General features: G+C 35.6%; 1 protein-coding gene across 1 annotated transcript in view; it reads right to left on the bottom strand.

The window, feature by feature from the left end:
* The window catches only part of Iqcm (IQ motif containing M), a 274,753-nt gene that overhangs the window by 153,488 nt on the left and 105,475 nt on the right, over positions 1 to 15,790 (bottom strand). Inside the window, exons 6-7 of the mRNA XM_021247888.2 lie at positions 5,979 to 6,123; positions 1,773 to 1,907 (exon numbers count right to left, since the gene is read on the bottom strand). Of these exons, the coding sequence (XP_021103547.2) occupies positions 1,773 to 1,907; positions 5,979 to 6,123 (280 nt within the window). The remainder of the gene's footprint in view (positions 1 to 1,772; positions 1,908 to 5,978; positions 6,124 to 15,790) is intronic.

Raw genomic sequence — 15,790 nt, 5'->3', positions numbered from 1 at the left:
TCAGATGTTCATTATTGCTATTTCTTAGAAATTTTATGAATTACAGTATTTTCCACATCTTCTATATTCAGAATTTTTGTCATTAATATAAAGTTAAACAAACTAGTCATGACGACTGAAATGAAAAATGATTTGGATGCTGCTTTCAATAAATATCTACCAAAGTTAAATAAATATCTATCAAAGTTGAGAAAATTGTTCTAAGTGTGAGGGATATAACAGTGTCAAAAGAAAGTCCACAAGTAAAGAACTGGATAAATGTGGACTAAGGATGAAGGAAGGGAACTGTAAAACTATAATGAAGCGTCAGTCTTGATATTCTGACTTTATTCACACCTTCTGCGATGGTTAATCTTGATTGTCAATTTAGCAAGCCACACTTCTGGATGTGTCTGAGTGGGTCAATGTGGGATGAACTTGGGGCCAGTATCTGGTCTCTGGCCCGTTCCTTTCTGGCTCTTTCCATCTCTCACTTTTCAGAGCTGCCATGAGGTGGGCAGCTTTGCTCTCCATGCCTTTTCGTCATTTGTCCTGCCTTGGAGCCAACCAACCATGGACTAAAATCTCTGAACTTTTCTCCATTAAGTTGTGTCCGGCAGGCATTTTTCCCAGCAACTTAAGAAAACTAATACACCTTCCTACTAGAGAGAGCCCTTTTTCCACATCAAAAAAGGTCTTGAAATGTTTATCTTTTCAACCTGATTAAATTATGAACACATCATTCCTGAACATATCAGAAGGCCCTAACAACATAATATAGTGAAAACAATATATAAAAATAAGTTGTATTCCTCTGTATTAACAATATATTATCTGAATAAGAAATTAAGAAAATAATTCCATGTATAATAGCATCAAGAAACATAAAATGCTTAGGAATAAATTTAAACAAGAAGGTGAAAGGTCTCTACAATTAAGACCATAAAGGTATGGATGGAAGAAATTGAAGACATAAATAAATGGAAAGGCATCCTATGTTCACTGATTGGAAGAATAAAGAGGATCTTAAGTGTCCTCAACACATACACACACACACACACACATACACACACATCACTCAAACAGAGGGCAACTATGCGTGATGATAGGTATGTTGATTAGCTTGATTGGGGTAATCATTACATAATGTATGTATATATAGAATTATCACCTTGAGTGTTTTTGTCAATTATACTTCCATAAATCTAGGAAGTGAAATAAAGGAAAATCAAGAAGAAGCTTAAGGTGTTAAGGAAAATGCACTGGGATTTCTCACACCCTAATTACAATTCCCATCCCTCCATTAGATTTAAGGAAAGAAATGTTCCTCTATATGATGTATTAAACAGTCTCAGGCAATACTATCCTTTATTAACAGTTCAGAAAGTAAATTATTCCCTTACTGTAAAATTCTGTTATATTAAAAGATTATGATGTTTATATATTTAATCTCGACTATGTTCATCAGTTCCAAATCTGTTCAGGAAAAAGATTTTTAGCATCAATATTTAAAATCTGGTGATTGATTATATACTCAGCTAGCTGTAACTTACATCATATCAAAATATATATTTAAAAGTTACAAAAGCTAAAATCATCACTACCTCCAAAAAATTATTATTAACTTCTTTCAACCTGTCTTTCTTCAGTATACTAAGCTCAGGTGCAAAGAATTTTAAGGACAAAACCTTTTAAAACAAAAGTAAGAGAAAGAACAGGAAAGAAAAGCAAGGTTAGAAGACGGAAGGAAATGGAAGGAAAAAAAGAAAAAAGAGAAATGAGAAACTACTCACCTCTACAGGTCATGTCCCAATGATCATCTATTTGTTCCTGGGTTGGGAAATGACCACAGTCATTGAAGTACTTAAGGAGCTTGCTTCTTTCTAATCCTTGCCAGTCTCCTCTCTTGGCAAACACTGTTTCATAAACTAAAAGAATAAAAGGAAATATTTTTTTATGAGTAATGTACAAGTATAAGCCACCTGAAAGGTTTATTTGGATTTGAAGGAATTTTGGCTCCAGCTTTATTCTCATGTCTAATGAAAAGCCTCCATGACTGGAGAAGCTCTGCAAATGCTAGACAGCAGTGCTCTCCCCTCCTTCCTCCATTCCACTGCAGTGAAACCAAACTGCATTCCCCCAGGAGAATACCAGGTTCCTCCACTCTGGCTGCATGACCAGTGATCACAGGCTACACATCTCAATGCTCAAACCACATCATAAGACATAGCTTTTCAATTTTATTTTTGATTAAGATGTAGCCATTGTACCTATTAATGGGGTTCAGTGTGGTATTTCAATATGTGTATACAGTATTCACTGATCAAATCCAACCTCCTTTTCTCTACTCTCAATACCCACTTCCCAAACTGATAGTCACCATTCCACTTTCAGGTTGACCTATTTTTAATTTCATAATTAAGATCGAATATGTCTGCCTGCATCTGGCTCATATTACTTAGCATAATATCCTCCAGGTCCATCTCCATCTTGCTGCAAAGGATAAGAATTCATTCTTCCTTATGGCTCAATGAAACTCAAATATTCTTTTTCTTTATTCATTCATCTGTCAGCGGGCACCTCCAGTGATTCTGTATCTTAGCTATTGTGAATAATGCTTCAAAAAACACAGGGATGCAGGTATCTCTTTGACATGCTTATTATTTACTGTGGATTTATACCCAGAAGTAGGATAGTTGGATCACATGATGAATTTCTTTTTGGTTTTTAGAGAAACCACCATACTGTTCCCTATAATGGTTGTACCAATTTGCATTCCCACGAGCAATGTATGAGAGTTCCTTTTTGTTCACATCCTTACCAGCAATGTTAGGATTTCTGTGGGTCAGGCTCTTGTTGACCCATTCAGTATCCATTTATTAACTCCTCTAATTTTTCATCTTGTTTTAGGCTTCCAACTCACATTCTAACTGCTTAAATTGCTGATTCCATGTTGGACTGCTTATTCTGTGTCCAATTTGTTCCCTAATTAGGAGCAATGTCTACATTTTGCCCTCTGAGTTCATGTGTTCTTACTTCCTTGCTTAAGGTACATTGCCACTCCTGCTCAAGACTACCATGGAAAATCACTTAGCTAGGATATCTGTCATCTGTCTCCTGTATTGAGAGCATTGCACATACAATTTGTACATATACATCTACAATAAATGTATTTTTTTCAAAAAGATGACTTTGATTCTCCCCTCAGAAGTATATAGGATTAACTCATGAAACTGATTATTATTCAACATATACATGATGACAGTCCCTGTCATCATGTATATGTTGAATAATAATCAGTTTCATGAGCACAGACTTAGCTTTGAAACATGTGTTCTCAATGACAATAAGCATCAGAGTGGTTTGGAACAGAAGTTTTATCATCTTGGAACTCAATCTTACAGATTTCAATTTTGTACTCATTCACTCTTTCAATCAAAGGAGAGAGAAATGAGACATGAACACATTCAAGAAATATTTATTGATCCCCCAAATATTATAGTTATTCTAGATCTTAAAATGCAGCAGTAAAACAAATTTATACTTAGTATATCTACACATTTTTCTCTTTTCAAATATGCAAACTAAAGCCATTGCTTTTGGTGCCTCAATCCATGTCTCCTTGCCTCTTACATTTCTGTGTATTCTGAGATAATCTGGAAGTGCCAACATTTGCATGTCATTGCCTAAGGGCTCCTTCTGGCACAGGGCTTCACTCTGCTCAGCCATGCACCAAGCCACACAGAGTGGGAAATTAAGACCCCACCCCCACTGGAGAGCCCTCAGCCAGAATCAAGAGTTGGAAGATGAACACCTTGCACTTGAGGGAAATAGCCTCCACTGTTTTCCTGAGTTCTCTTTTTTTAACTTCTGTCCCTTTCTTGCTTTCCTTCTGTATTCCACTAACAGTATTTTCAGAGACACATTCCCAAATAAGTTAGATGTATTTGAATTCTTGTCTCAGGATCTGATCCTGGAAAAAGCCAAACTAAGATAAAAGAATGCTACTTTTTCCTTTTTTTAAGTATGTAAATACATTTATTCTTCACAAAATACATGTATCTATTAGTTTTTCTTGGAATCAATCAGTTTTAGATGTTTCTCATAAGATCAGATTGATGCACATACTAACATTAAAACTTTGTCGACTGCATTAATAGGTAACAATGCCTCTAACCTGCATATTATGCCCTACAAGCAAACTTGCAGCAAAATACACAAGCATAATTTATATACTAGACTAGTGTACCTGGGGTGAATATAAAACTTAAACCATGAAAATTGATGAAATTTTTGAATGATTGAAATATGCTTTAAAACATGCACAGATATCTTTCAACATATCACCCAATTAGCAATCAATAAACAAAAACAACGGAGATTTTTCTAAGGAACATGAAAACAAGTGAGAACTTGCAAAGCCTGTGAACATTAGGGTAACTTACATTGTCAATATAAACGGATGCTTTGGTTGATTAATTCTTTTTTGAATTAGATGATCTTACCATTCAGATCCCACATTAAACAGAGCACCATGTGTTCTAACTGAAGTTTTTTTTGGTTTTTTCCTCATGTCAGCCTATTCTCAGCAAAAGTACTGAAGAGAGAAGTTCCACATCAATTCTACCATAGATTCCTGTCCACTGTGTAGCAATAGCTTCCCAACTCTCTTGAGGTAAAATACAATGATCTATGAAATTGGACACAATCAGTGTTCCACATTACTTCTCCAGTCCCATTTTTTTCTGTTCTCACTTACAATTTCAGTAATATCAACCTCCTTGCTTCCTCTAACACTAGCAGCCTCCAATTAAAGCCCTGGGGCTTACTGCTCCATCTGCCTGGAACATTCTTCCTCTGCCTATTCTACTGGGTCACCTCTCACCTTTTTATAAACTTTTATTCAAAGAGCTCCTTAGTCAGAAATCAATTCTCTCTCTCTCTCTCTCTCTCTCTCTCTCACACACACACACACACACACACACACACACACACTTCTTCCTCAACCTCTAGCAAAAGAAAAGGAATCACTCCAACACAGAAGATTCTGGTTATTTTGCTCATTTGTAAAAATATACGCAGTTTTATCATAACAAATGAACTCGATGAAAACTTTGTTTTTAGCAATAGTAGTTATTCATTGATGAACATAGTACTTGTCTTCATGCAACTCATAGCCCAACATGTGAAACATTTTATAATCAGCTGACTTCACCAAAAATTTTATAAAGCTATGAGAGGATGATTCTAATTAAATATAACTTACTTTCATAATTTTTTGCTCAAAATACTGAGTCTAATAATCTATCCTCATCCTAAACAATACTTGATTCACCAAATACAAATAGAATTTAGGGATCTCTGAGAATTAAGCTATAAATTGGGGACTTCATTCTGGGAAGAAATCCCAACACCCATAGGTTACAGGTGGATTTTTTCTGCTCAGTGCCAATTACCTATCTTTATGTACCAATTTTTAAATTTTCTTTTGGAGTGTAACCCTTCCTGCAATGCATAGAGCCTCTCTGTAACTCTCAAGGTTCCTGACTTTCCCAGTGCAAAGTGCTAAACTTATGACTCGGGCTAAACCAATCAAGAAAGGTCTCCCTGGAATGTAATTTAAAGCAGAGCAACCAATGTCTTTAAGTTGTAGGTGCTAATCTATCCTCTACAGGCAAATATTTTTCCCTATTTTCCGTTCCCTAGATCTCTGCAGCAGCTGTGATTCATATTGTCTGATATTTATTCTTTAGCTATCTTCCCAGTATTCTCCACTAAATTTGTTTTTGTGCTTTGTTTGTGCAGAATGAGGTTTCTATAGCTTATGAAGAGAAGACCCTAATGAATCAATCTAAATATATAATATGCCACCTTAAAATAAAAATAGCTTACAGGAATATAAAATATAGTCTATCTTTATTTGTCATAGGCAATTATATGCAAAGCTTCAATGTCTAAATTAATTCCAAACTCAAAGCAGAAATGACTACATCACTTACACTTTTTTCTGTCCATCCATTCCTCTAGCTCTGCAAGGTTAATAATTTGTCTGGTCCTCCAAAGGCCAAGTCGATATTTAACACGGTGGATTAATCCCCGATACATGTCTATAACTGCTTTCAAATTCGATCCATGATACAAAGCCTGTAGAATAGTAGGATAGTAAGTAAAGTTCTTTACATATTTATATCTCTTTATATTTATTTTGATTTATCCCTTTTCATCTATTTCACCAAGTTTCTTAGATTATGGCTTTATTTACTGTTTCTTATGGAGTAACAATTTCTCTGAAGCTCAGAACTCCCTCGTGACCTGGTCTGTTCTCATATTTGTACTTCCTGTGGAGTAGATGATTTACTGGTGGTTATTTTCTTAGATGCTTAATAGGTTGGCGTATAGATTTCCATAATATGTAGCACATTTGGATCAGAAAATAAATAAATATTTTAAGGCACTTTTTTATAGTGGGTAATTATTTTTTTATTTTTCATTAGTACATATTTTCTGTGCATAATGATCACATTCATCATAGGGAAATTGTACCTGAAAATAATATATCTTAATTCTTACCTTTTCCCCATTCCCCTCTCACCCTTCAAAACTCTTCTGCTCATTTACAAAAGCTTTGTTTCCTTTTTTCCCTTACATTCTCTCCTTTTTAATCCCATTTCCTTTCCTTTCCTTCTCCCTCACTCCTCTCTTCTTCCCCTTTCCATTTGAACATGTTCTTCTTACTACCCAATATCTATCCTCCATTTTGCTCCTTATTTACCTTTTGGGTTTCTAACACAAGAAAAACAATGTGATATTTAAACTTGTATGTCTGATTTATTTTACATACAATTATGGTCTTGAGGTGTATCCATATGCCTAAAAGTTTATCTTCTTTATGGTACAGTAGTGCTCTATTGTATATAAATACCACATTTTCTTTATCGATCTTTTGATGGATATATTTCTGTACGAGTACAACATACATGACTTCTAGTTCAATTGCCACTAAGTTCTTGTTCCCAATTGAAAGCTCTTGAGCTTGGCTTTACTCACTACATCTCTACAGACACTCCTGGTCTTCTTAGATCTGAATCGCCCACACCAAGTCATTTATAGTGTGCTAGGGCTGCTCTAGCCAGTATATCCAAACTTTTCCAAACTCCTTCCAAAAACCAGTTCCAAAGGCCTCTATATCACATGGTCACATACAATCCCAACAATGACCTCACTTCTCCAGTATCAATTTTCTGTATTAGTTACTTTTCCCATCACTGAGACATAATACCTGACATTCACAAATTAAAGGAAGACAGGATTATTTGGGCTTATGTTTTGTTTCAATCTATAGTTGGGTGACTCCAAGGCAGCAACATCAGGTGTGGTAGAGAAAAGCTGTTTAGGTCGTGGTGGCCAGGAGGCAGAGCAGAAGAATAGTTCTAGAGAAGGAAGCCCAGGGACCATACAAAAACCAATGCCATGCCTTCATGACACACCCAAACACATCCAGAAGTGTGCCCCACCAGTCCCCTATGCATATCCAAAAACCAATAAAGCTGACACTATACCCCTATGGCCACACCACCTCAAGTCTAAAAGTCTCATTTTTAAAAATTTCTTTTAAGTTTTCCCTCTTTTCTAAATAGCCAGTTTCATTTTATTTGTCTGTTCAATTATTTTTAGAGTTTATGTTTGTGGGCTCATTAATTTGTCTACTTATCTTCATTAATTCACTGCGTTTTTAAACTTTAGATTTTCTTGTTCTGTACACCTTTAATTAAGACTTAATTCAGGGCCAGGGATTGAGTTCAGTGGCACTGCACCTTCCTCACAAGCACAGAGTCCTGAGTTGAATTCCCAGTACCCCTAAAAAAATTGGAAAAGACTTAATTCATTAATTTTCTCTTTCTAAAGGATTTAAGTTTGCAAATTTGGCTCTGAGCTTTCTAAATGTGCTTTGTATACCATTTTGTAAATGAAAAACTGACAAAAAAACTTTAAATAACTTTCCCAAGGCCCCATAACCGGTAAGTTGCAAAGCTGGTCTTAAAACCAGAGAACAAATACTTCAGAATTAAAGTTTTTAATTATGCTTTATAATCTTCTTAATGTCATCAAATTTTGTGTATGTGCTTTTGCCCATTCTGTGAATTTTTTACTGCACTAGTACCTGTATTATGCTTATGACTGTCTTGTTCTTGTCATGTTATTTTCTCCTTATATGAATCTTTTTTAAATCAATTTTATTCTTCTTCACTTTTCTGTGATTTTCTGGTTCTTTTCTAAAATTTTAAATACCATACTCCAACCTAACTTTCTTAATTTATTATATTATCAATTAAATGTTACTTCTTCCTTGCTTAAATGAAAAATAAATTAATACATTTTCATTAGCTGCCTCTTCTATTTTCTCCTTCCTTCTGATGACAGATTCTAAGTGTTTGGTAATATCTTTCAACATTAAATAACATTTTCTGATGTGCATTTTTATTTTGTCTTTTATTCAAAGGATTCTTGCCCTGTAAAAGAAAATAAACTGGTTGTACTTTTGGAACATTATGAATCTTGGTGGGAGGCAGAGCCCAATTCCTACAATTTAAAGCCAAAAGTCACATGCTCATGATCCACATCTCTTTTGTTACAGATATGCAACACAACCTCATCCACTATCTGAACCTACCTCAGACTTTAAATCAAAGCTAATGATGCTCTCAAAAGTGAAACAGTGAAAAAATTGTGTGATAAAGTAGCCATGGCAGCCATAACCATTTTTCAAGGGCAACATTTCTGGAGACAAGAATACCTAGGGTTCAATATTTTCACAGACTTTCTGTACAGTAATTGGCTGGAGTACCAAGATTTACCCAGACTCCATTATTCCTTCTTAACCTGAGCTTAGGTGTCCAGACTTCTGCCTAATATTCTACTCAATATCTTTCTGATTTAATCTGTTAGGAGATTTCTTTTGCTTATGATTAAGAACCAAACAATGTTTATTCCTGCATCTTAGAACAGGAGCAGAAAGGTCCAGCTTGGAGAGTACTGTGAGAGCAATGACTTCTGCAATGAGAAAAAGGACTGGACAGCCACCAACCTCAATTTGAGTGGCTTCCCTCTGAACATAATAAATTCTATTGGAAACACAACCATCTTATGAGAAAAAACATCTCATATCTCAGGCATTCTGAAGGCCATCTAGGAAGTGCTCATCAATAAGTTGAGTCTGAGGAGATTAAAATGGCCCACCTGTTGGGTCTTTGTTACAGGGTGCATCCCCGAGGGTCTTTTCATGGTAACATATCCCAGCTATGATACTATTTACGGTTCAGTATGTGAACATTCACTTTAACTCCAAACACTTCTCAAGCCAGACTTTATCAGAAAAATATATAAGTTAATATTCACATTGGCAATATTTCAATATGAAAGTCACTGTAGATTACTGATCATAATTTTCAAATCCTCAATTAATGTGCAAATGGATGCAATACATCAACATTTAAGATGATTTTCCAAGATGCATCTTCAGTTTACCTTTTGTTTGAAAGGAGCATTATCTATTTTTTAAAAAATGGCTTACTGGGCAAGTTTTACCATCATTGACACCTAACAGCACTTACTTTCTTTGATTATGAGTAAGATTACTCTCTTCTTATGTTTACTAGTCATTTTCTGTTTTTCTAGCTATGAAAAACAGTTCATGTCTTCTATATTTTTTCTATTTTTAGTATGTTTATTATTACCTTATAAGACACATTTATGTGCTGGTTTGCCTTTTTAACTCTTGTGCCATGTCTCAGCAAAAGTTTTCCCACTTTGACTTTTTAACTATCAGAAATGTTATAGACCTATAAGCAGATATAGTAACCACATCTATTGATACAGCTTTGTCTAAATACTCACATATAGCACTATCCAAAAAAGTTCTTATTCAAAAACCTTATAAAAACAAAAGGAAAATTTTTAAATGACAATGGAATGAAAATTGAATATTCTAAATAATTATCTTAAGTGCACATATAGAAACACACCTATGAATATTCATGCCACAAATACAGAAACATTAAATGTGACTCTTTAATCACTTCACCCCCTAATTAATCAGTGAAGCCTTTAACCACACACAGCTGAAGAACCTGTCCCTGTCCTGGGTTTGACTCTTCTTGCTCTTTTTCAGATCTCTCCTCCATGTGCCCTGCTGCTGTATCCCATTCTTATCTAAGTCAGAATGATTACTTTTATTACTCCTTGAAGCACAGGCTCTATCTCTAATCACTTAATATAGAGACTATAAGCATACATTCTTGATGAACGTCATCATTAAGTAGAAATAAAAATGTTATTTCCCCCAGCATCTGTAAGATGTTAGTAGCAGTTCCTGATTGCCACAGAAAAGGTGCCTCCCCACATGGTGCCAACTCTCACCTCCACTCCCTGGTGAAAGCTCAGTCTGATTGACTCTACCGTGCCAGGTGGGCATCTACACCAGGTTCGGTTTTTGGAAGGAGACTCCAATGTCTAGGCTGACCTGAGAAAAGTCTCCACCATCACTTGACCATGATTGAACATGTATCACCAAAATGATCTAATGTTTTGAAATTCTTTGGGGCCAGACAAATTTAGGTTTGATTCTCAAAGTGGAGTATGGCACTTCTTGATAGATGTATAATTTTAGACAAATTCTGTGTGCCTCATCTTGAAAAAAATACTACATAAAATTATACAAGCAAGAGGATTAGTGCTATTTATATTCTTGAATATCAATTTCATCTGGGTTCTCAAAGTGACCTGAAATTTTATCTCTATTTCTCTAGGCATCTCTCTGCCATTTTCTATATTTGCTCAATCTCATCAAGCATGCAAATTCACTACCTAAATACTCTCTCTCAGCAAATGGCCTGGTCCTCTGCTTCACAAAAAAAGAGGGAGGAAACTGTTGGTTTATCTAATGCTCAACACCCCACCACCACCAAATCTAAACACTTGGTTGCATCCTCAACATCCTTTGTTAACTGCTACAAGAGGGAAGTAAGTTTTCTCTTGCTTAAAGTTAAGCCTGTGAAATGTCTTAAGTACCACCTCCACAAATCGTCTTAAAGACTTTATCTCTCTTGTATCATCAGTTTTCCTTCTTACTGGCTTTTTCCAATGAGGCCTTAAGTACAGTTAAGTAGTTTTTATCTTCCCTAAACCTCATTGTCTCAATTTATCTACCTTAGATATTTTCCTTTATGAACTTATTGTTACTAAAACCATAAAACTCTGCCAACATCATTATTCCTAGCAGTATTGGAAGCTGGTGACCTAACCCCCTTTATTGCACTGTATTTTTTACATAGAAATAACATGTATTTCCAGATGAACAAGTAAGTCTGTTCTGCTGGAGTCAAGTCTACATTCTTTTATTAAGCTATTTTAAAATTAATTTTTGGTACATTTTAGGTATACATAATGATGACATTCATTGCCAGGAATTTGTACCTGTACATGACTTATCTTGACTCTTCTTTTTTCCCCATTCCCCTCCCTTCTCTTAAACCTCTCTTCCCCCTTGTTATTTACAAAAGCTTTATTTCCATTTTTTCCTTCTATTCTCTTTTTTTTCTTTCCCCTTCCTTCCTTTCCCCATCTCCCCTCCCTTCTTCCTCTTGACATTTGAATATTTTCTTCCTATTTCCCAATATCTATTAAACATTTTGGTACTTATTTACCCTTGTAGTTTCTCACACCAGAGAAACAATGCTATATTTAAACATGTGTGTCAGATTTATTTCACTTAAGAGTATGGTCTTTGAACTTTATCTTTTTTGGTACTGGGGATCGAACTCCGGTCCTTGTGCTTGCGAGGCGGGCAGCTGAACCACTGAGCTAAATCCCCGGCCCATGGTCTTTGAACTTTTATAACCCAGCATTTTCTCATTTTCTTCTTACCTTTCTGTTTACTGCCTCTGTATTTGTGCAGTATCTAGCTTCTACTTCTCCTTAAACTTGGTCTTTTTCAATCTTTCCTTTAGGTACTCTCTTCATTCTACAAACTCTCCCTGGACATGACATCCCCTCCCCATGGTCCTAGTAGTAATAATAATAATGATTCTCAAGTTTATAGTTGGGGCAGGGTACACAGGGGGAACCCTTGGTCAAGGGACTGCATCAAAATATTTAGAAAAAAGTTTTCATATTTCATATCCCTTTATCCCAATTTGCCATTATGCAGCCTCTACCCTGTCAAAAATAATTTATTCAAAAGTATGTATTAGGCTACCAGTAAGTTCCAATAATGTTCTAGAACTTATGAATAGTTGATTGACTAGAAAATTCCTATTCTCAGGAAATACCACTCTAATAAGGAAAAATAATACAATAATAAAATATATGGCAGATGTCAGTAAGTGTTATGAAGAAAGATAAAGTGTTATATAAATGGAATAGTGACAAGTATGGGAGTTATTTCACATAGAGCAGTGTCGGGGAATGAGCAAAAACCTGAATGAAGTAAAGGAGTCATAGCATCACTGGGGAAAAAAGCTTTCTCAGAGGTAAGATGATTGCCAATAATTGCCAAAGTGACCAACTTTTATGGGCAAGGGAATTTTATATTCTTAAAGAACTTAAGAACCACTGATGAATCTCAAATCTTTCTCTCACCCAATCTTCCTTGTGAATTCTAGACCAATATACCAAACTGCATCTCAGATAGCTCAAAGATATCTCACAAACACTTGAAACTCATTGTTGAAAATAGGACTCCACTTTTCTCCTTTCCTCTCTCCTCTCCTACTGAAACATCTATCAGGTTGCCTAAGACAAAAACCTGGTAGTCATTCTTGACTTCTTCAATATCTCTACATCCAATCAAACCCAAAGTCACCTAATCTTCATTATTTCCATCCTACCTCAAGGCACCACAGCATGCATTGGATTATTGAAAAAGCATACTAAGTGTTCTTCCTCCATATTGTCACTCTCTCCCCCATAATGCATTGTTCATAGTTAATAATTTTTCTGATATAAAAATTCATGTCACTGTTCTACTTTGTCACCCATTCCCATAAATGAAGTATAAAGTGTTATAAACCATTTAACATATTTTTAAAGAATATTCCTAATTTGACTCCTGTCTTCAGTTTTCTCTACTGCCATTGGACTACCAACTATCCTTCAGGCCCCTGAATAATCTATCTTACCTAAGATCTTTGATACTATCTTTCCCTGTGCCTCTCGGCCTCCCAGGATATAACAAGATATAACAACCTCTGGATCTTCAGATCTCAGAATAACCTACCCCAACAACAGACATATCCTTTTGGCTTCAATGGTGCTGCTACATGTTCTAACATCTAAGGTTTCCTTTAGTTATCTATATCACTCAAGGGACTATGTACTCTATGAGATCACATACCAGGGAGGAAACTGGACCCAGTGTACATTAACTGTTATCAAATATTTAACAATATATTACTGAACAAAGGAATAAAATTCTTCAGGTACCTAGGAACCAATACATTTATGTAATAAACCTATTGTATACAAATTCACCTATACCATGGGGGTCCCTAAAGAGGCCACTGGACTTTGCTACTATTTTTGCTGTGCTGTTGTTTATTTTTGTATGTGTGAGATGTTGAGAAGCAATTAATACTTTATCAAGTTTTCAAAGGACATTGTACCCCCCCAAAAAATATTAAAGATTGTTGAACTATGCTTAGGATATTGCAATAGTAAGCTTAAAACTCAAACTTTCCAGGACTGTTCCATTTTTATTTATTTAGCAAATAATACTCAAAGCCAATTTCAAATACTTTTTCTTACTGAAATTCTCAGCTAATCAAATGTCCTGGAATTAGTTACGTTTGGCCAAAAGCAACTGAATGCATCATCTTCAGGTCAAAATTTTAAAAATTGTGTTATGAATATTCAAGGGACAAGATTGAACCAAAATAAAATCTTAAAGATTTACGTTGAGAAGATTACTTCTATATTTTCAGGATTTTTCTTAGAATCATTATTACACCAAAACATGCTAACAAACAGCATATATTATTAAAAGAAAAGGACACTATAAATGTTGGAAATTATGCTGACAGTTAAATATAAAAATCTTCCTGGTCTCCTACAAGATAATGTAATATCAAGAATGAGAGAATTGCACATGAAATAGTGCAAAATGTACATTCCCTTGAGTAATCTTCAAGTGATACTCTAGCAGACATTGTCCACAGCAAAAACTCTGAAGTGGCAGTCAAGCAATTGGACCTTAGAAGTGTCCCAGCGAAGGGATTGCCACAGTGCTGACTATTATCCAGTGATTTGCTATGCAGCCTCTAGAGCAGAAAGTTTATCAAAAGCCCCCCAGCAGCAACCCTTCATTTAGGCACAGTCCTGGAAACACTGTTTATGGCACGACAGGCCTGTCCCACTAGCATTTTGACACCAGGCAAAAACCTTTAACTGTATCAACAAAGCAGCCATCCAACACAAAAAGTATCAGGCCAATCATGAAATTTTTAAAAATCGGCAATCATATCATTTTATTACAAATATGAGTCAACAATTTGATTGGTATTGGCGCTGATCTTCTAAAGGTACTTCTTATTCTTCTCATTTCAAATTGTATCTTCTCTTAGGAAGTCAACCTTTTCCTTATCAGTCTCTCCTCTTCAACCTCATCTTGGCCCTATTCTTGTTCTCTCAGTTTTCAAGGCCCATTTTTGTCCCAGAAGTTCTGAATGCCTACAGTTCTCTCTGATCAGGATATGCTGTAATTAAATTACACGGCATATATCAAAGGTGTAGGCTGAATTTTAAGGAAATGTAGGGCTACCAAAAGGTTATAAGATGAAACAAGGCAATCAATGTGAAATGTTTTAAATATAGCAGAAGATTCAGTGGAAATAGGCTCACAGGAAAAGAGATCAATTAAGACACTCTTGCACATGGTCAGGCGAGGGTAGATGGATGGAAGTGCTGGTAAGAAGCATAGAAAAGGAGAGTGAAAGAAATGCAACCAATTGGTTATGGCAATAAACAAGTCAAAGGAATTGAAGAGAATTCCAGGTTTACAGCTTGGAAAATGTTAATAGTATACCTCAATATAGCTAGTACAGGAGAGGGAGCCCTTTAGGAGAAGAAAATGAGTTCATTTAAGGCTCTGTGGAGTGTAATTTAGGTACAGATGCTTCAGGAAGGCAATTTAATACCTGGGTCTGGAGCTAAGAAGTTAGATTGAAATATGGTTTTAGATTAGACTGAGGAACATTCAGCCATGGCTAAAGTAATTCAAGTAGGGGATATGATATGTGGACTAGCACAGTCCTTAAATCTGACAGACAAGGGTTTGAATTCTAGCTGTCATTAACCAGCTGTTTAACTTTAAGCAAATGGTTTAACTTCTCAGGACTTCAATTTCTTCTCCTATAAAATACACAGCAACAACCTCACAGAATTACTGATGGATTAAGTATAGTGTTTACTTTTTGCCAGGGTTTTATATGCATTAGCATATTTCATCATCAGAACCACATATGTACATAGTACATATTAATGGAATGTGTACATATTAATATGTGCATAAATTTATAGCCAATGACAAGCAGATGGATTTCTTCCATCAGTGGCACTGTGTTCTCAGAATAATGTGTGCAGGGTGCCTACCTATCAGTACATTCTAGAAGGTTCTGCCCACAAGAGCAAGGAAGGTATTAAAGTGGATTCTTCTGCTCTATTTTTTTCTCTTTATAGTTGGTTTCCCAGGCTTTAGCCCTCAAGGTGAGGACATTTTGTGTTCTCTCTGTTTGCCAAGATCTGTCCAGTAAGGTTCTTC

This window comes from Heterocephalus glaber, unplaced genomic scaffold (assembly GCF_053883595.1).
Source record: "Heterocephalus glaber isolate CG9 unplaced genomic scaffold, H.glaber_assembly_v1.0 deba00000613, whole genome shotgun sequence".
Taxonomy (NCBI): Eukaryota; Metazoa; Chordata; class Mammalia; order Rodentia; family Bathyergidae; genus Heterocephalus; species Heterocephalus glaber.
The sequence above is the reverse complement of the archived record's forward strand: the minus strand, read 5'-3'. Positions and strand labels throughout refer to the sequence as shown.